At 41.8% G+C, this 26,632-nt stretch overlaps 2 protein-coding genes across 22 annotated transcripts in view; one reads left to right on the top strand and one right to left on the bottom strand.

The window, feature by feature from the left end:
• Positions 1–26,632, top strand: part of dock7 (dedicator of cytokinesis 7) — a 47,633-nt gene that overhangs the window by 11,231 nt on the left and 9,770 nt on the right. For 4 of the 21 annotated variants that reach the window (XM_031859341.1, XM_031859336.1, XM_031859335.1 and 1 more), the window contains exons 15-41: positions 9,163–9,280; positions 9,514–9,584; positions 10,919–11,057; positions 11,269–11,370; positions 11,525–11,611; positions 12,342–12,573; positions 13,227–13,391; positions 13,605–13,625; positions 14,052–14,221; positions 15,147–15,239; positions 16,904–16,993; positions 18,707–18,802; positions 18,919–19,059; positions 19,368–19,481; positions 19,860–20,027; positions 20,213–20,352; positions 20,790–20,959; positions 21,718–21,893; positions 22,045–22,227; positions 22,723–22,882; positions 23,163–23,259; positions 23,947–23,964; positions 24,918–25,014; positions 25,131–25,265; positions 25,360–25,512; positions 26,160–26,318; positions 26,395–26,495. In XM_031859341.1, the coding sequence (XP_031715201.1) occupies positions 9,163–9,280; positions 9,514–9,584; positions 10,919–11,057; positions 11,269–11,370; positions 11,525–11,611; positions 12,342–12,573; positions 13,227–13,391; positions 13,605–13,625; positions 14,052–14,221; positions 15,147–15,239; positions 16,904–16,993; positions 18,707–18,802; positions 18,919–19,059; positions 19,368–19,481; positions 19,860–20,027; positions 20,213–20,352; positions 20,790–20,959; positions 21,718–21,893; positions 22,045–22,227; positions 22,723–22,882; positions 23,163–23,259; positions 23,947–23,964; positions 24,918–25,014; positions 25,131–25,265; positions 25,360–25,512; positions 26,160–26,318; positions 26,395–26,495 (3,396 nt within the window). The remainder of the gene's footprint in view (positions 1–9,162; positions 9,281–9,513; positions 9,585–10,918; positions 11,058–11,268; positions 11,371–11,524; positions 11,612–12,341; positions 12,574–13,226; positions 13,392–13,604; positions 13,626–14,051; positions 14,222–15,146; positions 15,240–16,903; positions 16,994–18,706; positions 18,803–18,918; positions 19,060–19,367; positions 19,482–19,859; positions 20,028–20,212; positions 20,353–20,789; positions 20,960–21,717; positions 21,894–22,044; positions 22,228–22,722; positions 22,883–23,162; positions 23,260–23,946; positions 23,965–24,917; positions 25,015–25,130; positions 25,266–25,359; positions 25,513–26,159; positions 26,319–26,394; positions 26,496–26,632) is intronic. The other 17 variants (XM_031859345.1, XM_031859342.1, XM_031859339.1 and 14 more) reach the window with 12 other exon arrangements.
• angptl3 (angiopoietin-like 3) lies at positions 64–5,826 on the bottom strand. The gene is made up of 7 exons (XM_031859358.1): positions 5,154–5,826; positions 4,564–4,674; positions 4,292–4,403; positions 4,060–4,173; positions 3,475–3,570; positions 2,433–2,705; positions 64–2,335 (listed from the first exon to the last, which is right to left on the bottom strand). Exons 1-7 carry the CDS (start codon positions 5,682–5,684, stop codon positions 2,151–2,153), a joined length of 1,422 nt encoding a protein of 473 aa, XP_031715218.1. The 5' UTR covers positions 5,685–5,826; the 3' UTR covers positions 64–2,150.

Raw genomic sequence — 26,632 nt, 5'->3', positions numbered from 1 at the left:
ATGGGTTGCGCAAAATACAAGCTGTTTTTAACTGTTTTCATTGTAAAGCGACTTTTGAATGAATGGATATGGAATGTATTTAAACACAGCCCTCTCATACCCGTCATTCAGGCATAGCTCAGTTGGCTGTACAAATGTCAAATTTCAATTGTAATTTTCACAGTTAACTGCCTTCTTGGAAATGATTTACTTTTCCAAGGACTATAGATTGATATAACTACTAGCAGCTGTTGTTCTATTGAGAGTTACATTGATTGCCTGTTAGAGAATACAGGTGAAAATAGGCAAAACGCCACATGCTCCATGAGCCGGATGCAAACTCCCTGTAGTGAACCTCAATCAAAGCCTGAACACAGCTTAAAGCTGCAGAAATCAAATCCAGCTTTGCACAGTGATGTCTGACACTGTGTCTCGTTAATGTTCACCTCTTTGTTTACTGCCAGTGTACTGCGTCCATGTTCCATGTGAACAAGTGCTGTGTCTGGAAAGGTCACTTTGAGAGATGTTGCCACTGCCAGACGTTGCTGCTGACATGACCGTGCTACCACAGGCCTTGTTTGTCTGCAAATAACCAGGTGCCTTCCTATTGGAGATAAACTAATGCCAGACCTAGTTGAGAGCCAGCAGAACTAGGTGAAAGGAAATCCTAATTATTGCATTTGTAATATTCTTTTACTTATTTAAATGTCGAAGGTAGTTGTCTGGGTTCACAATATTTTTTTCTTCGTAAACCTAGTTCTTTGATGTACTTTTCCTTTGAGTATATATATATGTCGACTATACTCTCTGACGTCATTGAGAACCTGAACAGTTACTAAACTTGATGAAGGTTATGAGCCGTAAGCAGGACGATACAGGTCCTGACCTGGAAAACACAAAACGTTTATGGAGATTATAGCAATGTGGAAGCATGCAAATGGAGGCATCCACATTTTTAAGTAATATATTGTTTTAGCGATTGTTTTAAATTTTGAATGAGTATACTGTCTTACTGACTGTGATGGCAGTATTTCATCGTACATATAATACTAAAGTTATATTCAATTTGATTGAGTTCAATACAAAGTTATAGATCAACACACTGTTGACAACGTGTTTGTCATTTAGACAAGATTTTTATTTTGACTTCATAAATATGTTTTGTTAGAGCTTATAGCTACTTATTAGGATGGCGTGTTAGTATGAGGCACATTTACAGTAGGCTACAGCTATATTGTAATAATGGACAAGAGTCAATATGACTCAATACATTTGGAAATACACAGAAATTATGTTTTTCTAACAATACCAGCAGAAGTGATGATATAGCATGAAATTGTTTAAATACTTTACAGAGTAAAAAAAATAGAACAAACAAAGCAAAAACCCTCATCATTGTGCTGCCAAAGCTCTCTTTCTCTCATTTTGTACAGTATTTGACTGCTGATATTGTCCCCACTCTGTGGATTGTGTTCCATGAAACTAGGGATGAATCAGTGTAAAATATCTGCAGAAAAATGACGTTCATTGGAAAAACCAAATCACTAGAATGGACACCTTTTGAGATGTTGGAGATGCAGTGTTTCTCTTGAACATTGACTTATATAATGTGCATGCCTTACGTAATAACCTGTTGGAAACATGAAACAGTTTCACATCACAAAGATAATATTCATTTCAAATAGCTTTGTCAACATAGAAGCTGTCAAATACATTTAAGTTCTCTGTTCCAGCCCAGCAATCTCAGCTTTTAGAACTGCTTCGTAATCTCTCCTTAGTTTTCTTTCCTACTGCAGTACTGTTGCATTTCACAGCCAGCACTGAAACGGGTATATCCATTTTTGCAAATGATTGCAGATGTTGCAACATGACAATTCTACCGTCCTTGCTTGATTATACCCAATAGGTTAATGACCTGTATGGCACGGTTGCATCATTGTGACAGGTCAGCAATTTCTGAAATTTTGTGGCCTGTTATTGGTTGGTCAGCACCCGCCTTCGACAAAAACACTGTACGCAAGCAATCAACTTAATGATGCAGATAAACTGAGAATGTGTCGGTGTTATGTCACGTTCCACTTCAATAGAACTTTTTGGCTGAGTGTTGGATTTGATCAATGTTTGTGGAAAATGTCAGTGGTGTTGTAAGAAAAAGGTATGACTTGTGGGGTTCAATTGAAGCTTTCAGCAGCGGGGGCTGGTCGTATGGTGATTTTGGTCATCTTGAGGGAATATGAGGACCCTGTGCCAGGCTTCCAGTAAATGGCCTTCCGTCTCATAGAGCGTCCTTTTGCCCTCAACCATGAATACCTTCCATTAAGGTTGTTCTCTCTGCAAGCGTTGAACCACCAACCACCTGCCAAAGGGCCAGGACAAGAGACATAAATTATATTAACACAACTTGGTCTTAAGAAAATGTACCATCTCTGAATCGGCCTGTAAAAACTCTTTACCTGTGTAACTGCGAGCGCAGTTGGAGTTCCGGTGGTTGTCCTTGTTTCTGTCTTTGGTGGAGAATCTCATGCTGGTTCTGTTGGCCATGGCATCAGGCAGGTCACCAGAGAAGTGGCTCACGTGAAGGGTATAGCCCTTGGAGGAACCCTCCAATGAAAAGCGATACTCAGCCCAGTGCTTCCCATCCTTCCAGTCGTCCAAGTCAATACGCAGGATGTAAACTCCCTGCTGAGTGAAGCTGTGGATCTTCTTCAAGCCCAACCAGAAGTCCTCTGCATAGCATAATAGTCAGTTTTGAACTTGTTAGGATGTAGTTATTTTATGTGAAAAAACATTTTTGTCTGTTAGCAGTGAGTCTCCGGAGGTTATAGATTGATTTCTGTGGAAAGATTGTTCATGGGATAAGAAATAACTGATCACCTTTTGGCGTATTGTGTCTCTTGTGTACCATCCACAGAAATGTACAATTCATCTGAAATAGGAAATTCCTAGGAGCACTTTTTTTAGTATTGACATTGGTATTTTCTCACACTGCTGTTTTTGTTCAGAAATTTGTCACTTTCTACTTGTCGCCAATACACTTAGAGACACCCATCTGTAATCAGTGTAGACATGCACGTCTATACACTTGTTTCCTTTGGCATTGTGGTGGATTGCTGCTCCAAACTGTGAGGTATAATCATTAGGTAGGTAGCAGAACTAAAATTCACGGCTGTAGGGGCCTTTACTTTGGAATGGTACATGACTGCACCTACAATATGACTGGCTGTCTGAGCCAGTAAGTGCCGCAGGGACAGCTGCCAAAACTTGCTTTGTAATCAGACAATACAGGAAGTCACGTCTTCAGTTCAGGACTGATATGTAACAATTACTATTTCCTATGACCAGGCTTACAGGAAGTACTTGCAATCGTCCCCCCTGACCAAAAAGTCTGAGAAAAATGGAGTGTAACCCTTCAAAGGAAAATATCTAAATCCAAATGTGTATAGTTTTTGCAAATGGCATATGCTGAATTCAATGCAAAGTTAAATAAGTACTCACTTTCCAGATCTCCAAAGCCTTTCTCATACTCTTCCCATGTCTTGTCAAAATCCACTGAATCATCTGCCCTGCGTTGGATCACAGTTGAACCCCCATCTATAGAATGGATTAGCAATACATTGCAAGTCAAGTTACTGTTGTACTAGCCACACAACAGTTTACACAAGGATCAAGAAACAAGGTACAAACAGAATGGGGTGACAGAGTTTTTTTTAACGCCATTAAGGCGGCGGCACAGAGTCCGAATCCACGTCACAGTTAGCATAGTGGGACTCCAGGCACCAAACACACTCTAGAAGCTAACAGTGTTGTGTTACACGTCATGCATTTTTTTTGCAACCAGAATGCTGGCCTGTTATCTAAAATGGCTATAGATGCCGTGAAGGGGATATCCACCCCATTGTCTGCCCTTTTTGATAACCTGCTGCTGTGGCTATCTGGCTTGATAAGCTTTTGTTTATTGTTCATCGCTTGTTGATTGGAAACCTGCATGAATGGCAATACTTGATCTTGTAATTGTAAGTGCTTGTGAATACAGAAACGGTATGTTGTTGCTTGTACTCCGATTGCTGTGGTCTCACTCACCTAAACCCATTTCGCAGTAAACATTGAATGGCTCGGATTGGTTTGGCTTGATAACATAGAGTCCACTTTTGGTCTCTCCTTTGTTAAACAACTCACTGCAGTCCACTGGGAGGTCTGAAACACAATTAACAAAATCATACATTCAATTTCCCCCCCAACCTTCTCCTTTTGAGCATTTAATATTTATGCCAACATTTTGATTAACTGATAATACATTCCAATAAAATGTTACCATTCACGTCCAGGTCAGTTGAGTTTCCTGTCAGATATTCAAACATATCAGGCGCTGCAGGGTCTAAATCCATTGGCTTATCGACTGTCTCTTGAAAGCTGTCATCGCTTAGCTGCAAGAGAATGCAAATACATCTGTGACGTTAAATTATCTTGGCGGCTCCGTAAGAAGCAGTTTCCCTTTCATTCTCACAGGAAGCAAGTTCTCACTGATGGCAGATGTTTGGCCTTTAAAGACAGAATGTCGTGAACTCCTGTTGAATAGTCGTCTACCTTTTCCTCCAGGTTTAGAATCTTGATTTTCTGGTTGTCAAGCTGATCGTGCTGCTCTTTCACAGCTTTCAGCAGACTGGTAATTGTTTTCTCTTGAGAGTCGATCACTTCCTGAAAATACCATAATATAAGCATTATCGATCCATACAACATTTGTTGTATTTTACAACGTTTGCACCTGTTGAGTCACATGAGTCAAAGAAATTGTTGACTACAGGTTGAATATCAGTTTTTTCTCCAACATGTACTTTGTTAAATGAGTATAATTGTTAATTCAGTAATAACATGGAAAAACCACAACTATTGGCCCCGCAAAACAACAGAACATGCAAATCACTTTGTTTTTCTTATACCGGTTATCATTTGCACAATCCAACAGCCCATATTTCTCACATACCGTATTTTGACAAAGTCTAAAACAATAATACAACGGTTTATCAATAATCCTTACTGTAATACAGCAATAAATCATTGTCATATCAAATTAAAAGTTATCACATAGGGCAAATTGCTTTGAGTCATTAGTAGAGTACATGAAATGCATTTATATTCTTTGCTGGAGTCGAGAGAAAGTTTTGGTGCACTTTTACCTTGAGCGTTGTCATTTCACTAAGCTGATCAACGGGGAAAATGCTCTGCGACAGTCCCTTCAGCTGCTCCTCCAGGTTCCCCACCTGGCTCTGCAGCTGCGTGCGATCCTGAAGGATGCCGTTGATCTTAGAGTTGATTTCCATCGACAAGTTCTTGATCTCCTCGTTGTTGGCCTTCAAGAAATTTGTGGTCTTCTTCAGCTCTTCCTCCTCCTCCTTGATCTCGGACGTGACCACCGAGAGCTGGTAGAAAGAGCGGTCGAAAATGTTCAACTTTTGGAAGATGTCGTTGATTTGGCCCTTGGTCTTGTGGACGAACTCTCGTAGGCTCTGGCCGAGCTGAAGTAGGCCGTTTGCGAGTAGACGAACGTCATCCAGCATGGCGAAGCGAGACTTTTCCTCGGTTGGGCTTGGTGCTGTGGCAAGGGCCTGGGAGGGCAGGGTGGGGAACCTCTCTCTACCCGACGACTCTAGAGGGATGGCGGCTGTTGGACTAGCTAGCAGCAGCAACAGGCAAAACAGCTTCATCATGACTTTCTTGTCCAATCCTGTGATTATGAAATAATTTCTAGCACTGCTCCTGCTTTCCTCTGCTCACTCCACTCTCTCCCTCTGCCTGTAGCCCAGACTTCTTTGCTGTTAAAATGAAGGGAGAGCAGCAGGCTGCCCTGTGTTATATACTGCCCTCTCGGTAGAGGAGGGGGGGGATTAGCTGATCATTAAACCCTACTATGTTTTAACTCTGTACCCCCACCTCCTTCCAAATCCCTCTCGAGCCCTCCCTCTCCTGAACAAACAAATCACAGCAGTGAGCAAATGACATACACCCGCCCCCCTCCCCTCTTCTCCACTGCCCATTTAACCCCAATCTCCTCTCTATACCACACCCTACCCTGTTCTCCATCTGTGGTGCAGAGCTTTAGCTGATCAGCAGAAAGCCAACAATGGCCACCACAGGTTTTTGATGGATTGTCAGACCGATCAATCTCAAACCTTATAACCCTGCACACACTTTGCTCTGATTGATAATGCTGTGTGTAATTAATGCTCCTGGCTTTGATTTAGCCTCGTGCTGAATCAGCCCAGCACCAGTCTCTCTCTGTGTCTGTCTCTCTCTCTCTCTCTCTCTCTCTCTCTCTCTCTGTGTGTCTGTCTCTCCCTCCCTCTCTCTCTCTTCCCCCCCCCCTCCCTCTCTCTTTGTGTGAGGAGGGGAGTGAGCCTGTCATCTGTGCCAGGGTTGAGCTACTGTGCATGAATTATGTTGGAGAGTTCAGACAGTGTGTACTCATCATCTTGGTTTTATCGCTCAACCCTTGTCTTTTTTTTTTTTTTTTAAAGTTTGCTATGCCTTATGTGATATATGTTTTAATACCACCAGCAATGAGACGTGGAATATACTGTATAGTTTACTGATTAGCTTGCAGCTTGGAAAGGTTCTTTCCGTTCTGTCGTTGAAAACTGTTTTTACAGGAAATTCTTCATAAGTTGTTTCACGCAGACCTGACATGTTGGTGAAATACAGTATATCCACCTTCAGTTAGAGAGGGAGGAGGAAGTAATCAGTGAAATGACTTGGTGTAGTATTTAATTGGAAAATAAATATTTATACTTTTGGCACTCAATGCTGCATGGTTCCCAACCTCTAAAGTTAGCGTGTTCTGTTATGTGGTATGAAAAAAACATGTTGGCACTCCGGCTGTTACAGTGCACGTTAAAATACCACACAGTCATCTTAATAAGCTTTCTCTAGTCATTTGCGGTTTTATGGATGGATTAGCTCAGTTCTCTGTAATGAGGGACTGCTACTTTTTTCATATGGACGGAGCATAAAGAAAGGGTCCTATAGAAAATTGAATGAGTGAATGTGCCAGGAATTTGCTTGATCAGCATAAAGCTGGTACTGATATTCAGTACCAGCTGTCATGCCAGCACAGTGGTTAGCGTTGTGGCTTAGCGTCAAGGAGGTTCAGGGTTTGAACCTCACATGGCCTGCTGGGGCCTTTCTCTGAGGAGCTGGCAAGTTCTGTACAAGTTTAAAATTTGCTTTGGAATTTTCCACCTGATAAATCTGCATTAAACCACCTCAGCAGTCTTAAGTGACAGGATCTGTCCTCTGTTTTGTGCATGTTATCATATTTTGTGACCACTAACTTTGTGCATTCTTATTTGATTAAAAATGTCTATAGTCCATAATGTAGCTATACTGATTATTTTCATTCTTACTATCCGTTATCTCTGAGATATTTTATTTGTACCTTTTTTAATATATTGCATTGATCCCCTCTTGTGCTGACCTCTGTGTGAGAGGACTGCTCCGAACATGCTGTGACTAGGTTCTTTGTTCCACGGTTGTGGATACCTTCCACCACCCCATCCTTTGTTTACCACAAGGTGAAAATAAATGTCACATTCACTCACTATTGTCGCACCTAATTGGCTGAGTCAGTCTGTCATCAGCTGTCTGTTTATTACCAGCCGTGATGGTGTGTGGCTGGCAAAATGTGGTCCTGGAGACACCTACTGTAGCGGGAACTACCACAGAGGCGCTTTGGGGTACTTTGTGTTAAAATGTCTGTTCGTCTGTCCGTGGACAGATCTTGTCTCTTTTGATAGTGTCGCAACCGTGCAAGATGAAGTCACTAAGCTTTACAGGTGTGTAGTTGAGATCAACATGATGGGTGTAAGAAGTGCGGGAGGGGCCATTGGTCCCCCCTGCTTTAGGCCGCTGGTCTGATTTGGCATGTAATCCTATTATTAGATTATCTTTAGTATTTAGTTGAGCTTAAACAGATCTCTAACCTCTTGAAAATGTCTTCACCGATTCTTGTGCTTTTAAGAAACAGACACTTGGGTTTACCAAGAAGGGTTAAATTATACTAATCCTCCAATGTTAAATTAAATTTTGAAATACTTTCTATTTTTATCTGCTTTGTAGTCAGTGTTTTCAATACATTCTTTGGGGGTATAACTAGTTTTGAATATAATTTAGGGGCTCCTTCAACATCTTGTCCTATTAACAAGGCAGACTGGCTATTTATTTACCCTTTCTTCTCTGCACTCTCTGAATTACTAGAGAGTGCCTTTGTTACCTGGCCTACTGGTGTGAAACGTATCCTGACCTTTGTGTTGAGCCAGCAAACCATGACTCTGTCCCCCTATGTAGCCTCTGGTCTCTGAATGGGGAAGGTGGGTAGCCGTCATCGTTCAGTTGGGAGTCTATTGGGAGACCAAGTTTGCTTTCACAATATTCATGTCTACTGATTAACCAAAGATGAATCTGATGAGACGAACTGACCAATCAGTGACACTTCCTCATTTTGCTTTTATGGGGATTTCAGATTTTTTTCACAGTGAAGTCATCTTGGGGTCTGTTTCGGTTCAAATTCAACAACCCACTTTAAGGCTGCCATTGTTGTTGTTCGGACATGCAGGATAGAGAGCGACAGAGGAAGGGAATGATTCTAATAATCAGATCAAAGAGATTCCCACGCTTCCTTGTGGTTCCAGCTGTGGTCTCTGTGGGGCCGCCCCCCCACAGACTCCACTACGTCATTGCGGTTTGTCAGCTGATCCCGGCTGACTTTGCACTTCCTATTATGCAGTCTCCTTTCCCTTCCCATCAGTGTTTTTGACAGTACAATATCATCACTTTTGGTGACAACGATAATGATCAGGATTGTAAAATCCCCTAACCACTTATATTTTATTAATAAAATATATTTGAAATAATTTCTTACAACATATGTTTAGTTGTGAGGCAAAATAAACCAAGTGTACAATGTAATTTAAATGATATATATGATGGTTAATCTCTTGATGACCATCGCTCAACCTCTAGTGGCGTCAAGCTATTGCTACTTTCTGCAGTCATTTTACATTGGACACCTTTTTTATGTATATTAACCAAATGTTTTATAGATTGACATATTTCCTTGGTGCACTTAATTCAATGACATAATTTATGATGTGCCTTGTTTTCTCTGTGTCTGTGTACATGTCTGTCTTTTAGGAATCTGCTGTATGTAAACCCTCAGAGTCTTAACTTTGCCAACCGCCAAGGCTCTGCCCGCAACATCACAGTCAAAGTGCAATTCATGAATGGAGAGGATCCAAGCAATGCAATGCCGGTACGCTATGATGAGAAGTTAAAAGAAAACCCCTGAATTTATATTAGTCCAGTCGGTCATCTTAGTAGTATGTGTCACTGTGTCGACAACTAAGGGCGTTTGCCATTTCATAGCACAGGTTTGTCCTACAGCTGTGTGCATGCTAGCAGATATGCTCTTAGCAAACACATGTTGACAAATGGTCATGACTCATCATAATATGGCCTCATGATTGTATTTCTTTTATTCCTTAGGTGATATTTGGGAAGTCCAGCTGTGCAGATTTCGCTAAAGAAGCTTATACCGCTGTGGTGTACCATAACCGGTAAGCTCTTTGTCCTTATAGTAGTCTCTATAGAGTGGATGGTGATGAAACATTTTTAACTAAAGCTCTATAGCAACAACAATCATTCTGTATCATGAAAATCTGACATGCTTACGCCTTATGGTCTCCATGATTGTCATGAGATAGATTTGAAAATTCAAATCGCAAATATCCTTCTTTAATTTAACGTCGCCGTAACATCTTACACTTCCTATTACCCCACCAGCCTTTGATGGTGTTCATTAAAGAACCTTCTGGATATTGAAAAGTGGTGTCCTTGGCACATGTTTCTTCCGTCTCTACATAAGAGCTGAAGGGGTCTCTAATATTTTATCGCCACTATCAGGTGTTTTTACGACATCCAGTGGTTTGTCATTTGTCACCCAGGGGTCACACCTTCAAGGCTAAAATTGAATCAATCTGTGAATAATGTACCACTGTGACCAGGACCGCCATGCATCAGGACGTAATCCAGCACTTAGAAGTGCTTTCAGGTCAATCACAGTCTGCTTTTCACTCAGAAGTGGCACAATATTTCTCTTGTCAAAATTGAACGACGAGGAACGAAGACTGTCCATTATAAGAAATGTTTTGGAATCTGGAAAACTTCCACCTTTGTGAATATCTACTTGGGTCTTTGATGTAATGTGCTTAGCCAATAGCCCACTATCTTTTCCTCTGTGATTTAAGTTGCTCATAGTGCTGTTCCTCTAGGATTTCTCTTTTTCTGGTCCATAATCAAAATGTTTGTTCCCAGGAGAAATGAGGGCCCCTCTGTGACCTTTTCTTTAGCAGTTTTGATCATCTTCAGCCGTAAGGCGATCCTCGTGGGTTAGTTGACGGGCCTGCTGTAGTTGGGGGTTGTTTGTTTCTTGGCATTGGCCTGCAGACAATGTTTCCTCCTGAAGGACTAAAAATAATTTCACTGAACTGAGTTATGATGTGTTATGTCATTTCTTTCTTTTTAGATCACTTGGCTTGTCTTGAGACACAGATTCCCAAGTTATAAATGGGCTCAGCTGAAAATATAGTATATAGAGCTTTCAATTGATTTGCATATTTGTACATGCATTGATAGAAATGTACTAGTCTATCTGTCCTCTGTAAAGCAATGGTAGAACCTGAGAGATATGTATGACTGACTTGGTCCCCCTTCAAAAACATGTGCACACCAGTATCAAGGAGGCAGTTGATGGGGAACTATTTAACTGTCTGCGTAGTTCGGAAACACGTCTATTATATCTGTCTTTCCTAATAGATCGACTTATTGATTATAAAGCAGCTGTAACACTGTTGTTAAGTAGTTTAATGTTGTTGCTAACTGCTGTCAACAGGTCCCCTGACTTTCATGATGAGATCAAGATCAAGCTGCCGGCCTCCCTGTCGGACCACCACCACATCCTCTTCACTTTTTACCACGTCAGCTGCCAGCAGAAGCAGAACACACCCCTGGAGACTCCTGTGGGATACACGGTAGGAAAAAAGAGAGTTAAGCAGAGCAGCTCTCATAGAGTCAAAAGCCAAAGACAAAAAAAAAAGTGTTTCAAGACAGGATACAAAAGCACACATGCTCTACTTGTTTGTATTTGTCTAACCAGTGAATTTAGTGAGAAATAATAATATCCTCTGTGTTGTTTGTCCTCTGCGTTCTCTTTCTATTCATTTTTTCGTCCCCTGTCTATAGTGGATCCCGATGCTGCAGAGTGGACGTGTGCGGACGGGTCATTTCTGTCTGCCCGTGTCTCTGGAGAAACCACCACAGTCCTACTCTGTTCTCTCACCAGACGTAAGATACTGAAGTGTGCACGTTTGTTTACAGTATGAAGAAATGTATAAAAGTATGAAAAAATATGAATTTACAGGATGCTCAGTAATGTTCTTCTAAAAACGTTAATTTTGCTAAAGCAGCACAGATTTACTCAGATATTGTTGTACCTCAGGTTCCTCTCCCTGGGATGAAGTGGGTGGACAACCATCGAGGAGTATTTAATGTGGAAGTGGTGACTGCTTCAACCATCCACACACAGGTAATGGTGCTGTGTACAGTAGTTTTGCTAACAGTGTTTAGGAGTATTTGAGGATTAACCTCCGTCTCATCCCATTCACCCTTTCCCATCTTCCCTGTTGATATCATGCATGTAAGTATAGGTGTTTAAAAAAAAAAGCTGCTTTTCAGGAATGAAGATGAGCAATTTTACTGTTGAATCATTTTTATAAGCATCCCGCAGGTTATCGTTTAGAATTTCAGTATAGAGAAACAAACACACAGTGTTTTCACATTTACACAGTAATTCCTCCACAGCACCAGTTCATTAGTGGGTGAAGCTCGCCTCGGCAGTAATTTACTGAGGTCTACTCCATCTCTGTGTCGGCTGGGGTGTGGGGGGCTTGACTGTGGTCCCTAGGAGCCTAACTCAAACTAATGTGCTCATAAATCAAAGCTCCTGGCACAGATTAAACTTGCTGGATTCTACTGTGTTCTTGTAGTAACACCAGTTTTGTGGTTTCCAGTTGGTGAGCCAACTTACAGATGAGTAGAACCAAGCTTACTTCTATTTGTCCACTTCCTTCCCGCATTTTCTCCTTCACCTATCGCCACCTTTAACACTGTTATGGTTCTTCTTTTTGCCTTCTTTTCTACCATCCATCTTTCGCTCTCTTTTCTTCTCTTCTATTCTATTCTCTCTTTCTATATCCCCCACTCCTGCATTGTCTTGCATTTGCTTTGCCAACCAATTTCTCCCTCTCCCTTTCCAGGACCAGTACCTGGATAAATTCTTTGCCTTGGTACACGCCCTGGACGAGCACATGTTCCCGGTCAGGATAGGAGACATGCGCATCATGGAGAACAACCTGGAGGCCGAGCTCAAGTCCAGCATTGCAGCGCTCAACTCCTCCCAGCTGGAGCCAGTGGTTCGATTCCTTCACCTTCTACTCGACAAGTTGGTGTTGATGGTAGTGCGGCCGCCAGTAATTGCTGGGCAGATAGGTATGATAATGCTTTTCACTAAACCTAAAAGCCCGTGATCACACAGTGATTTTAGTACAGCTTAGGGCTGCTGGTAAATCTGCAAAGTAGAATTATTATCAATTGGGCAACTTCAAGTTGAAGATTTTTACGTTTTTTATTTACAGAAATGATGAATATAAGTTAAGGTTAATGGTTTTCCTAAATTTGGTCATGGCAACAGGGATACAATTTTCTACTCGTTGTGTCAAGCTAAAGTTCGTCACCGCTGCATCTGCTTCCACTCGACGTCAATATGAGCAGAAAATGTATTTGTCGTGGAAGTATTTTTGTACTTTTTGGGAACTGGTAATGATGAGTTTAATAGGTGTATGTTGTAGAGACGTGTATACACGATGTTTGAAGTTTGAAATTGAAGGTATTTAATTACTGTGAGGAAATTGTCTTAAATGTAATTAATAGGAATAAATATAAAGGAAAAATACAAAGATTTTTTTTTTTTTTTACTAAATCATAATCAAAGTCTAACTAGTTATGCAAATATATGTCTTGTGGCTCATGCTGTGTACACACACACACACAGATACTGTAACTTTGTGCGTAGCCATCTATTTGTCCATCTCTGCATTTTTGCACATGTGTCACTTTGCTTCTGTCTGTCTCTGTGTGTTCAGTGAATCTGGGCCAGGCATCCTTCGAGGTCATGGCATCCATAGTGAACCGGCTTCATAAGTACTTGGACACCAGCCAGGACATGCACGGCCGTAACGGCCTGCTGTCCTCTTACATCCACTATGTCTTCCGCTTGCCCAGCACTGACCCCAATTCACCCTCTCCAGGTATTTTACGGCCAATACAGTTAACCAGCTCACATTTTTCTTTATTCTATACCTGTTTTTCTGTTTCTCCTTTTTAAGTTAACTTCACCCAACTCGCCTTCACTGGGTTTCTTATTATCAAACCTACCCGCCATAATTTTTCTTCCTCCATTTCTTTTTATCTTTTGTTTTTTTCCTCCTACATCCATTTTGTCTTCTGCCTGCCCAACACAGACCCCAACTCATCTGTAACAGGTAGATATGGCCCACCACTGTACATCCTAATCTGTGTGCAATTATTCGTCCCTCTAAATTTCAAAAGACGAAGGTAATATTCCCTTTTGGTCGAGCATTTGAGCAGAAATAGATTATTTCCTGCAATCAGTCCTGTAATAACTATCTAACCATCCACTGCCAGGACTCTTTGGTTGCTCCATGGAACTATAATCACTCTCGGATAAATATGCTTAGAACCTGTGTGTGTTCACCACATGCAAGATGAAGGGTTGTGTTTTCCTTTGGATAAGAGGCAGGGTTGGTACGAACTCAAATGTGTGCATTGGCAGCAGAGTTAACATGCCATCATCATGTCAGTGGAAACACAATGATTTGGTAGAAGTAGTTTTTCCTCCCAATCACATCCCGATTGTTCCATTGTCCTTCCTCTGTGTGTTGGTCTAGGCCCGGGAGGGTTGGGAGGTTCGGTTCACTACGCTACGATGGCTCGCTCAGCTATCCGACCAGCCAGCCTCAACCTTAACCGCTCCCGTAGCCTCAGCAACAGTAACCCTGACATCTCGGGTACACCCACCTCTCCTGACGACGAGGTTCGCGCCATCATTGGCAGCAAGGTACGTTCACCAAAAGAATGTCTTTAGTTATGCATAAGTAATTCATGTTTTTTGGCACTTAACCCAATTGCAATATTTGGTTCGCCCACACTGCACGTGGTTGTCAGATATCAGGGTTAAATATTAAGTAGTCCCTCATTGACTTGTGTTGTATTTGAGACACGTGCATGTTAAGTGATTGTACTGACCTCTACTCCATAGTTCTGAGACCACATCAAGGCAGAGGCCTACCATGTGCACACACTGTCTCAGGGAGATATTCTATCACTTGTAAACTGTATAACCAATGTGTAAACATGAGATTGGACGTCTTATCTGTCTAACCGCTGTAACAGCAACCTGACACACATATACACGCAAGCACACAGTGCTCCGTGTATGCAGGTTGTGAAAGCCACAAGAGACGTTTAGTGTACAGAAAGCAGATGCTGTCGGGAAGATACAACGGCACATTGTGACATTTGTCATTATTAATGTCTTAGCCTTATCACTCTTGACTGTTTTTGTTTCTTTTTATTACATTTAATTTGTCTTGTTTTTATTTGTGACTGTCCTTGTTAAATTGTTTTTTTTTTAACCCAAAAGTACCAGAGCAGTGAGTGAATGCAGCCCCTTGTTTGATGAATGTTCCCTTTGCTGCTAATTCTTAACTAAACCTTTCTTTTCTTCTCTCTGATGGAGGGGAAGTTATTTCTTACACGGAGAAAGAAAGGGAGAGAGAGAACCTATGTGCTTTGCTCCTCTGTGGTGATGGTTTTTAATTTACTGACAGCTAACCTGTTTTGGTCCCTTGGCATCTACCAGCAGTCCTGACTTCTGAACCTCTTTAACCTGTCATTATTCCTTCCCTCCTCCTTCCCCCGTGCTGCTTGCTCGTTCCCTTGCTTCCCGCCTGCCTTGCGTCCTTTGACCTTGGCACGCCTAGGGCTTAGACCGCTCCAACTCGTGGGTGCACACCATGGGCTGTAAGAGTGCCCCCTGGGGATCCAGCCCCGTGTCTGCTCCAGAAACCATGCAGGTGGTTTTATGAATGCCCCGTCCTCCACTTTGCCTCACTACAAAAAAACAACTCACCTTATTCACCTTGAAGGAATACTGGGATATTCAGAGTTTTGGTTTATTTTTGTACTTTGTCAGTTACTGAGGTGAGAGTTGTGCCAATCCATATCCCTTTTGTGTAGTCCTGATCACATCTTTCATTTGTAGACTCAACACACCATGAAGCTATGTTTTAAGTCACACAACTATGATTGCTAACTTTCTCCAAAAAATGATTTCTAAACCATATTCAAAGTGAGGAGAGTACCACTAATACATAAAAGACCAAAACGTCTGAGTATGACAGTATTCTTGTAAACTTAAAATCACAACCCTCCCATGATCCCATACACGGGAGTCACAGCCGCCTCTGTGACCCTTTATCTCCCAGTCTCAGGTGTCATCCCTCTTCACTTACCATATCTAACACCTCCCTTTTTCTCAGTACTTGCATGAAATCCAAATAATTCAGGGCCAATTTATCTGAGTTATTCATAGCAGTAATTTCTTGGACATAGTATTCCTCTCTGTTTTTCTATGACCAGCTTGCCTGCAGTTTTGGTTTTACAGTAGTCCATCATTGCAAAACCCAAAACCAAGACGTACTGTGATCTTATCCTATATTTAACAGAGGATTGTTGGAGTTTTAGAGAAAAAGAGTAGTGTTAAAGAAATCATCTTCATCTGCAGAGTAATTATTTTTTTCATTAATTCTCTTCCTCTATTATTTCCTCTTCTCCTTTTTGCTTCTAACACAGTTATTCACTCCCTCTGCTTTAACCTCATAGTCTCCACTCTCACTGTCACTAGTGAATACCGCTGCATGACTTTCTACTTACCCTACATAGCATTCATTCTGTCGCTGGAGCATGGTATATCTGTGAGTGTGTGTCCGTCTACATGAGTGAGGTCGTTTGTCCGCTTCACTTTCCATCTTCATGTGATGTTATGTCATTTTAAGTTGCCATGACATAATCAGTTGTTTGTCACTAATTTACACGTCCAATGTTGTGACTGTCAAGAAACCAGGATTGAATTAATTCTGCATATTAGCGATATGTAATAAAATCACAGCTAGATTGCAACATAAAATGAATTGTGCCAACGTTGACAGAGCACGCACATTACCAGCATTTAACCTGTGATGGAACATTGTGTTAGTCTACCTACTAAAGAAAATACCTTTAACACTGTAGCATTGTTTACCTTTATGCCATTTTCCTTCTTTGAAGTATTGTATTCGCCTGGATGGATGCAGAATGGCGCATCATTAAGCAATGGCTGTAACATCAAGGAAACGAAAACCAATACAGTGTCTTCTCTTGATCTTGCGGCCCTTTATGCAGCCATTTTGCACCCCTCCTGTCAGGCACTCAAACTACCAATGTATCTGACTGTTTTAGATTATGGGTAACGCGCTTTTAAGTGTTGCGACCCTGTCCTGTGTCTTTATTGTTTTTGTCTCCATGTGTGACAAGTGTGTGCAAGAGATCACAAAAAGTGTGTAGTGTGCATATGTGTGCGTGGATGTGTGTGTGACCCAGCAGACACATTTTCCCTGTGTGCTGAAAAGGTGCAACCCCCCCCTCTCCTGGTGCTCCTCCACTAACCTTGTTGTCACCGTTCCATTCATCCCACCCATAGGCCATGGAGCGCTGTGGCAATCGCATGTCTTCGCACACTGAGAGCGCCAGTTTCTTGCAAACTTTAACAGGACGGTTGCCCACAAAAAAGGTAGAGCCACTTGCACTGGGGGAGGAGCCGACCCCGCCCACCTCTTCATTCGCCTCCTTCGCCTGTCTTGTCTGTGGATGTGTGCCTCTGGATGGGTTGATGTAGTATTTGGTGGTTGTGGAGTCAGTTGAATGCTGAATGTTGCTGCTGATCTGCCTCTTGTTCCGAATGTGTCGATGCGTTTTTCGTGTGACATGAATGTTGGTTGTAGTCTGGCTAACTTAGTCTGGGAAGTCTCCTTTCATTGTGCACAATGCACTGGGTCATTGGGTGCAAAAGGGTTCTGTAACATGTTGTTAGTTAGGTAGCTATCAGGATACAGTCTGCTGCAAAGGTTTATGATAGAAGTAGTATCACTGAAAAATGATTTCAGGTTATTTATGCTGAGCAATATTGACTACTTTACAGATATAGAGATCATGTCTCTAGTAAAATACACACAACGTCTAGAGGATAGTAAGGATGAGGATACAATATAAAGATGATGTTTATAAGATTATAAATGTGTAAATGAATCAGCTCCTTGTCCTTCCTAAACTTTACGCTATGTCAACATGATTAAGGAAGACTTGCCAGACTGTACAAGAGTTGGTGTGTTAGCCAGACTGTTAGATGTTGGATTTGCACAAACTCACACACCTAAATATATGTTACTGATGCGTTATTCGTAAAAGAAATGAAGAAGAATAAATTCTTCTCCCCATGCAAAAAACCTCCCATGCACACGGGAAAATACCGACTAGTGCGTTGCCCTTTCAAAACCAGTTCAACCAGTTCAGAATGGACCAGTGGTGTTGCTGCTCATATGAACACCTTCACACTCAACACTGGGCTTTATTTGGTCCTCAGCAATACACCTGCCAGACATTCAGTAGTTACGTCACACAGCCGAGTCGTGGCTCGACTCGCAGTCAGAAAACACTGGTAAAAAAAATACACTCTTCACTTGAAGTAAGAATTGTAAGGCAGGACTTACTGTCGGTATAAATAGTTTTATTATTAATAGTAAATAGATTTACATGTACCACTCCCTTGAGCCCCCAGCAAGACACCTGTCGAGTGTGAAGTAGATCAGATGAGCAGTTCTCCAGATGTACAAAGAACAGACAGACAGGCAGAGATTCCTTACTTTATAGTTGGATATCATTAGATTATCAGTAAGTTACATCATTAAATACTATAATTTGCATGGTGATAAGAGTGCATCTTTCATCATTTCACAAAAATGAAAGTTGTTGCACACAACCATCAATTATATTATTATTATTTCTTATTACTTTTAATGAATGTCTCTGTTTTGAGTTGGTAGCCCTTACTGTAATATGTCTATATATAAAGTGTTTTGGTTAAACCTCACTTTGCCTTTAATCATATTATTTTTCAGTGTTGCGGGTGCAGGAGCTTTACTGGACTGTATTATTCTTTAAGTTAGAATTGCTAATCATTTTTAACTGAACCTGCTTAAATAACTTTCATTTCATGTCATATTTACCATTAAGTAAATACACTTCGGAATTCATTCAACAGTATATTTATATAGAATGATCTGTTCACAACATGTAGATTTAAGTATATTTTCATTCAAGATGGACAGGGATACTTCTCCTGGTGCCTCACATTCTCTCTGTCTGGCTTTGTTGCCTCTCCTTCTCTTTCTCTTTCTCTCCTTCTCCACTTCTTTGTCTCTGTTTTCTACTTTCCTGTTCTCTTCAGCTCTTCCATGAGGAATTGGCCCTCCAGTGGGTGGTGAGCAGTGGGAGCGTCAGGGATGGAGCTCTACAACAGGCCTGGTTTTTCTTTGAACTCATGGTAAAGAACCACAATTTTACACTTAAAACAGCTTGGACTTAGATGGATGGATGTGTCTTGTGTGTACAGTGCAGTAGTTTTCACGTGGCAAACATTTTTTTACCTTTTTACCGCAGGTTAAAAGCATTATCCACCACCTGTACTTCACTGACCGCTTAGAGTCACCCAGGAAGAACCGTTTCCCAGAACGCTTCATGGATGACATTACAGCACTGGTCAGCACCATCGCTGGTGACATTGTGTCTCGCTTCCAGAAGGTAAGTAACCGCCTGGTGAACTGTTCCCAATCAGCACGCAGCTGGAATATCATGGGGATTTAGGGAATATAAGAATTTGACAAATTAATCCCTTTAATGTTGTCTGTATTTGACAAATTTGTTTCCAAGTTGTTTGCTTCTGGCTTTCATAATGTGTTTTAATAAGTTTGCCCCCTCAAATGGATGCCCCATATCATCCTTTTTGTGGATGATATTGTTTCAATGACTTTAAAACTGTCGCAAAGCATAAATCCTGTTCAAACCGCCAACTCTGGAAACTTTTTAAGACATGAATCTCATCTGATCAGGACCTGGAGTTGGTGGAGAGACTGAACACGAGTCTGGCCTTCTTCCTCAACGACTTGCTGTCAGTCATGGACCGGGGCTTTGTCTTCACCCTCATCAGGGCATACTGGAAACAGGTAAATGCCTTATTTAGATTCACAATTATATCATTTTATTGTATGACTGTGTTTTTTCATAAACAAGAATAATAGATAATACAGATTTAGATTAGTACGAGTGAAGAGAAAAGCATACCTAAAGGGCCAATTAACAATCAGATAGAAGAGTGAGAAGTATGCAAATTAATTAGTGTGGCTCCCCTATAGGAATGTAAATGTCCTTTTAGTATGTGTATTATTTATTGGAGGCTCCTGCCAGATATTGTCCTGTTGATTTATATTCTGGTGCCGTGAAGCATACCTTTCATGCTATTCAGTTTCAGCATTTTTCAGGTTTTCTCACAGCACTAGGAAAACAACAACAAATAATTCATTTCTACGGTTTCCTCTCTCCAGGTGTCCACAAAGCTTTATGCTCTGCAGAACCCAACCCTGGAGTCTTTGAGGCTTGATTTCTTGAGAATTGTTTGCAGCCACGAACACTACGTCACCCTAAACCTGCCCTGCAGTCTGCTGACCCCGCCTGCCTCGCCTTCCCCCTCTGTGTCTTCAGCAACTTCACAGGTCAGACATAAAGTGCTGTAGGGAAATTATAATACCTGTACGACATGCTCCCAGTGATACAGTCCTACTCTTACAAAACAAATCGTGTAAACTAGCTGTAATTTCTGACATTTCTGCAAGCTTAACAACCTTCCTCCCCAACATAGTAATCAAGTCAAATATTAATGTTCTGTGTTCTCCCACAGAGCTCTGGGTTCTCCACACATGTCCATGACCAGAAGATAGCCAACATGTTTGAGCTGTCTCTCCCATTCAGAGAGCAGCATTATCTGGCCGGACTGGTACTGTCTGAACTGTCTGTGATACTGGACCCAGACAATGAAGGGTCAGTCTGCTTTGGATGCTTTCTACACTTATTAAGATCGTTTTATAAAGACAGAATTCATGTCTGAGCGAATGCGAGTTGAAGGGTCATCACATATCAGATTTATTAATGGGTGTTCGTGTGTGTGTGTGTGTGCGTGTGTGTGTGTGTGTGTGTGTGTGTGTCTTCCCAATAAACTGCCTAATATTGTAGAGAAAGGAAAGTGACCTTTTCAGGTCAGAGCCTCTGTATCTGTTGGTGAGCGATAAGCCTGTTTGCATGCTGACATGAGTTCATGTGAGTGAGTTATGGTTAAGTTGAATGTGGGCAGGTTCTCTTGGTCTCTCACCCATTGTGCGTCTTACATTTTAAATTAAAAACACCATGTCTACTTGTTCCTTTCTCCTTGTTTCAAAAAAACCCAAAAAACATTTGTTTCTTCTTCTGTTTCGCTGTAGAATGTTTAGCCTACATAAAAAAGTGGTGAGTGTGGTTCACAACCTGCTGTCCAGCCATGACTCTGACCCACGCTACGCCGATCCTGAGGTCAAGGCCCGAGTCGCCATGCTTTACCTACCGCTCATTGGCATCGTCATGGAAACACTAACACAGCTCCACGACTTCACAGGTAAAGATTGGGAGCTGCTTTAACGTGTACATTAAATGTTAGTTGTTCAGTATTTTCTTTGGTCTCTTTATCTTGTTTCACTCACAACTGTCAAATGTCTGATATTATATATATGTTATATCCAGCTGTTTGCTTCCTACCAGCTGTGAATGGGACGTGCTGCATTGTGGCTCGAGGGTCTCTCTCTTCAGACATAATGTGACGAAATGCCAAATAACCTCAGCTATTCAAACAAGTTACATTGTGACTCAGAAGGTTATCATTTGACCTGCAAAGGATGTTGCACAATAACAAAATGTGCCTGATCTCCAACCTCAGTTCATCTCTATTGCATTTATTTTTCTCTCCTTTAACCCACCCTAGTGAACTTGCCATACCTCGACCTGGAGGTTGTATTTAAATGGCCCATTCATAAATGATTTAATATTGGCAGTAGGTCCAGAGTCACTTCAGCTCATGTTATAAAGCTTGATCTGAATACAATTTGGCCTATTTTGTGAGACCGGTTTTACTTTTTTTTTTAAATAGTATTTCTAAAGGGAAGAGAGGGTACATACTACATAGACAGCAGTTAATGCCATGTTTCTATATGTGGTGGGATCAGTCTATTGGATTTTTTCCCCATCAATATTTATGAACACTCTTTTTGTCTTTATTACATCCATAGAACTTCAGTCCAAATGGTATTACTCGTGTATTTTCTCGAATTGCAGTTCATTTGTTAACTTTCTTATCTCTGTTTTTTTTAATGACACTAGAGTCCCATAACCAGTGGGGTCGGCCGGGTCCCCAGGGAGCAGCAATGGGCAGCGGTGGAGAAGAGGCAGAAGGAGACGGTAACAGCATGATCAGCCAGACTGTCGCCATGGCCATAGCAGGCACCTCCACCCCGACGCCAATGTCCCGACCAAGCAGCTTCTTGCTCAACTCGCAGGTTTGCGACAATAATCTGACATTCATTAATGGAACAGTCCTCCTACTGGTCAACAAACACGAGGCCGTCATTTCTTATCGTACCTTTTGTGTTCGTTTTGGTCCTTTGTGTTCTTTCCTCCCTGTTCATTCCTTGTCGTCCATCTCTCCAGGCGAGTCGTCAGCACGGGAGCTTCTCGGCCGAGTCAAGTCGCAGTCTGCTCATCTGTCTGCTGTGGGTGTTGAAGAATGCCGATGAGATGGTGTTACAGAAGTGGTTCACAGACCTGTCGGTGTCCCAGCTCAACCGCCTGCTGGATCTCCTTTACCTCTGCGTGTCCTGCTTTGAGTACAAGGTAACATCGACAGTGAATACACCTAAGTGTGACAAGACTAATAAACCACTGTATGGTGGTCAAGGGCAAACAGAGGGTTAGGTGTGTTGAGTGTGCCCGTCTATTCAGCGTTTGTTCTTTTAAATTCACATCCCACAAATAGGATGTATTTTAGGCTAATTTCAGCTGATTCAGTATGTTTTTCGAAAGCTTCTGTGGATGATTAGTTAGCACTATCCCTTTGCATTCAGAACAAGCATCTCTGCAGTTAATGTGCTTTGCACGCTGAAGGTGGTGATAAAATAGTAAAAGCAGACAACTTGCTGCTCTCTACGCTTTATCATGCATTTATTTCTGTGTTTCCCTTTCTGATACGCTATCTGCTCGCTGTTTGCTTTTTCTTGCATATTTGCTTGTCTGCTTCAGACATGCTTTGCTTGCTGAGTGCTGTGGTGCAAATAACTTCCTCGCTGTGTTCTCTGTCCGTCCACTCATCCTCTGCCTCATGGATACAAGGCCCATGTTGTGTTCACCATGCAGGGGAAGAAGGCATTCGAACGGATGAACAGCCTGACCTTTAAGAAGTCCAAAGACATGAAGGCCAAGCTGGAGGAGGCCATACTGGGCAGCATTGGTGCCAGACAGGAGATGGTGCGACGCAGCCGCGGACAGCTAGGTAGGGTAACACATCTCAGCACTTGTACATGCACACCAATATTTGGAAGCACACACAGATGCATAAAGACCCACAAAGTAAGGCTAAAACAATAAGTACTATAGAAGGAAGAGGTCGTGTATTTTAACAACAGACACGCGGTGTATCCTGCTCTCCACCCACCACTTTAATAGTACATCCAACTACAGACATTCAGCCAAAGTCAGTCACGTTTCTCTGTGTACACATACCTTCTTTCACCACCAATAAAAGAGTAAACAATCCTTTCCCCACCATTTAGAGCGGAGTCCATCTGGCAGTGCTTTTGGCAGTCAGGAGAACCTGCGATGGAGGAAGGACATGACCCACTGGAGACAAAACAGTGAAAAGATGGACAAGTACGCTCTCAATAACACTTCAGAATTCTTACTTTATGTCTCATAAAAGCTTCAAAGATACTCCCAAGACCACCAAAGCTGATTATTCACTGAACTGTGTTCTGTAGTTTTTGTTCTTTAAAGGAAGACACACACACACATATATATAAAATAAGAGTACACAAAGGATGTATACAACATAATCGATAAATGTTGTGAAAATGCCCGTCCCCACTTTAACTCTTCAGCTCCACCTGTGTTTTTCCCCCCAAGTATAATCAGTCGTTTAGAAGAGTGAAAATCCTTTTATCCTCTTATCAGGATCTCACTGCTAAAGTCCATCTAGTAATAGATAAAAACCATCAACACTCCAAATGTCATTCAGTAGTGTTTGTTATTTTTCATAACTTTCCATATGTTTTAGCATTTTCCATACTGATTTACATAGGAACAGAATCAGATTTATTTAAATATGATTACCAAAATAATGTCCATGTTTGCCCAGCAGCTGCAGATATCTGTGTTGCATGCACTCAAAAGCTACAGTTTTGTATTTTATGTCACTTATTTTGTCAAATGGTGATAAAAGATACAATACGTTGCTTTTATTTTTTGGTTTTTCTCTCTGTTCTTGTTGTAAATTCAGCTCCAGCCTTTGTTTTTTGTTGATTTCCATCTGTTCTCTCACATTGCTGTGTGTGTATGTAGGAGTCACAGATCAATCAGGTATTGTATGTTCCACCTTTGCTGTGTGATCCTTTGAATTCCCCCTGCTTTAGTTCCTCGTTTATGGTGTATTCACATGCTTGTGGGCAGCCGGTGACCACGGACACAAGATTAATTTAATAGTTTGTATTCGATGTCCTGCTGACTAACCTCGCTTTAAACAAGTCTTGATTTCCTAATTAACTTTGTTTTGAGTGAGCCACATTCATTATTCTAGCCACTGATACACCCATGTTGTGATTCATTTCTCCTCGATTTTGACTTTCTAATAAGTTCACACATGCACATGAATGCACCAACAGAGACCCCCTGATTTCCCCCCCCCATCCCATCCCATCCCATCATTCTCTCTGTCCTGGTAACAGTGTCTGTCTCAGGGTTGGTATTGGTTGCAGTGGGTCTTTTTTTTGCTTTTTAACCCGTGTGCTTCTTGTTTTGGGGTTGTGACTCATGTGTCTCCCTGGTTGTTGCTGCAGCAAAAAGCAAACACGGAGGACATGTAGGTATTTAGCCCTAGTGACCAGGAATGGATTACTTAGCTGTTTTTACTTAATGATGAAGAACAGCCTCCTTAATGCCTTCAGACATCTTTACCCTCTGGTGAGGGCAGTTATAGGTTTGAACTAGCTGTGGGTCAGCATGCATTGTTTCTGAGGTCTGTGTTTGAGGTTAAAAGACATCTTGTAGCATACAATTTATTTATTACAATAATAATCCTATTATTTGTATCAACTTTGGGCTGTTGTATAAAGATATCATATACCATCAAAGTTTATGAAAACAAGATCGTTGGCTGAGGTGCTACTCGGCACATTCCTTTTTCCTCCTACATTGTTCATGACTAACGTGGTGATTGGAAGCTTGTGCGACTTTTAAGGTTGAACGTCGTCAGCATCATAATTTGGGAGTCGGTCATCAGTGTGTGACGATATTTTCTGGTTTCTTGACTGCAGGACCAGAGCTGAGTTGGAACATGAAGCACTGATTGATGGGAACCTTGCGACGGAGGCCAACATAATTATTCTTGATACTTTAGAGATCATTGTACAGGTATGCAAGCCACCGGGACTTTCTGCATTTACCCATGCAGAATGCTAACATGCATGGGCGTGCTCAAACCCACACATGCTCCTATAACAACTGCATATGCTTCACTCTCCCTTCAGACGGTATCGGTGACCGAGTCCAAGGAGAGTGTCCTCGGTGGGGTGCTGAAGGTGTTGCTCCACAGCATGGCCTGCAACCAGAGCGCCCTCTACCTCCAGCATTGTTTTGCCACACAGAGAGCTCTGGTGTCGAAGGTCAGACCGCTGGACTTGTTGTTCTCGCAATTTTCTTCCAGCACTTTATTTTTGCAATGTGTCAATCTGGGTGCGTTTCTCTCCGCCTGTGTAGTTCCCTGAACTGCTGTTCGAGGAGGAAACGGAGCAGTGTGCCGACCTGTGTTTGCGATTGTTAAGGAGCTGCAGCAGCAGCATCAGCACCATCAGGGCCCACGCCAGCGCCTCCCTCTACCTCCTCATGAGGCAGAACTTTGAGATCGGCAACGTGAGTACAACTGAGAGAAATGAAGATTTACAACTCAAAATGTGGTGTTGTCAGTTTCACAGCAACATTTGTTCATGAACCCGGGATGATGAGGTTAAAGAGCAAGCACTTCTTCTTCAAAAGCATCTGATTACTTCAGTAAAAGCACTGCTATAATTACCTCCACCAAGAAGGTTTTGTTTACGGGTCTCTTTGTTTGTCTGTTTGGCAAAGGAAGAAGCCATAATATTTAAGAGTGGGTCTGAATAAGAGGGTGAATACACTCATTATTTTTCACTTGCTTTAGTGAGAGAGTGCATGGCCTCAACGGAGGTCTGCGCTCTCAGATTGCAGTTCTAATGATTAAATCCGTTATTATGAAGAACTATTTTCAGCCATTTCTTCGCGATGTTCTCATATTGGTTTATTCCTATTTTTCTTTAACTTTTCATCACCCAATTTAGTTCAAAACCAAACGTTGCAATCGGCAATCTATTTGTGGCCCAATTACAGGTGAACGCATCATTTCCTTTTGTTATAGCACAGGCAGACTTTCACACCTTTCAAAATGACTTCCTTCGCAGTCCTAATCTATCACTCAAGAGTCAGTAGCTATGATAAGATGTTGATAGTTTGAACCTTTCTTTTCTTTGTGGTTGCACTTTCAGAACTTCGCAAGAGTGAAGATGCAAGTGACCATGTCTCTTTCTTCGCTGGTGGGAACGTCTCAGAATTTTAACGAGGAGTTTTTGCGTCGCTCTCTGAAGACCATCCTCACCTACGCAGAGGAGGATCTGGAGCTGAGGGAGACCACGTTCCCAGACCAGGTACAGATCCATCCATCAAATCACAGGGTTAGAGGACTGTCAACTTGATGATTGATTTTATTTACTTTTTTTCCAGGTCCAGGACCTTGTGTTCAACCTGCACATGATCCTCTCCGACACAGTCAAGATGAAGGAGCACCAGGAAGATCCTGAGATGCTGATAGATCTCATGTACAGGTACAGAATACACACACACACACTCAAGCAAACACCTTTTGATCACCTACAAATGTATTTCTGCACTGCGATCATTGTCACCTAGTTGTATGTGTGTGTGTGTGTGTGTGTGTGTGTGTGTGTGTGTGTGTGTGTGT

Source organism: Anarrhichthys ocellatus, unplaced genomic scaffold, assembly GCF_004355925.1.
Source record: "Anarrhichthys ocellatus isolate YVR2014 unplaced genomic scaffold, GSC_Weel_1.0 scaffold22, whole genome shotgun sequence".
Lineage (NCBI taxonomy): Eukaryota > Metazoa > Chordata > Actinopteri > Perciformes > Anarhichadidae > Anarrhichthys > Anarrhichthys ocellatus.
This window is presented reverse-complemented; position numbering and strand designations above follow the sequence as displayed.

Bases quoted from the DNA above. Each gene is read 5' to 3' on its own strand.
- angptl3 (XM_031859358.1), bottom strand. From the start codon at position 5,684: ATGATGAAGCTGTTTTGCCTGTTGCTGCTGCTAGCTAGTCCAACAGCC. The intron at 3,571-4,059 runs GTGAGTGAGACC...TCCATTCTATAG, and splicing joins TTACTGCGAAATGGGTTTAG to ATGGGGGTTCAACTGTGATC. The intron at 2,336-2,432 runs GTAAAGAGTTTT...GCCCTTTGGCAG, and splicing joins CTGCGCTCGCAGTTACACAG to GTGGTTGGTGGTTCAACGCT.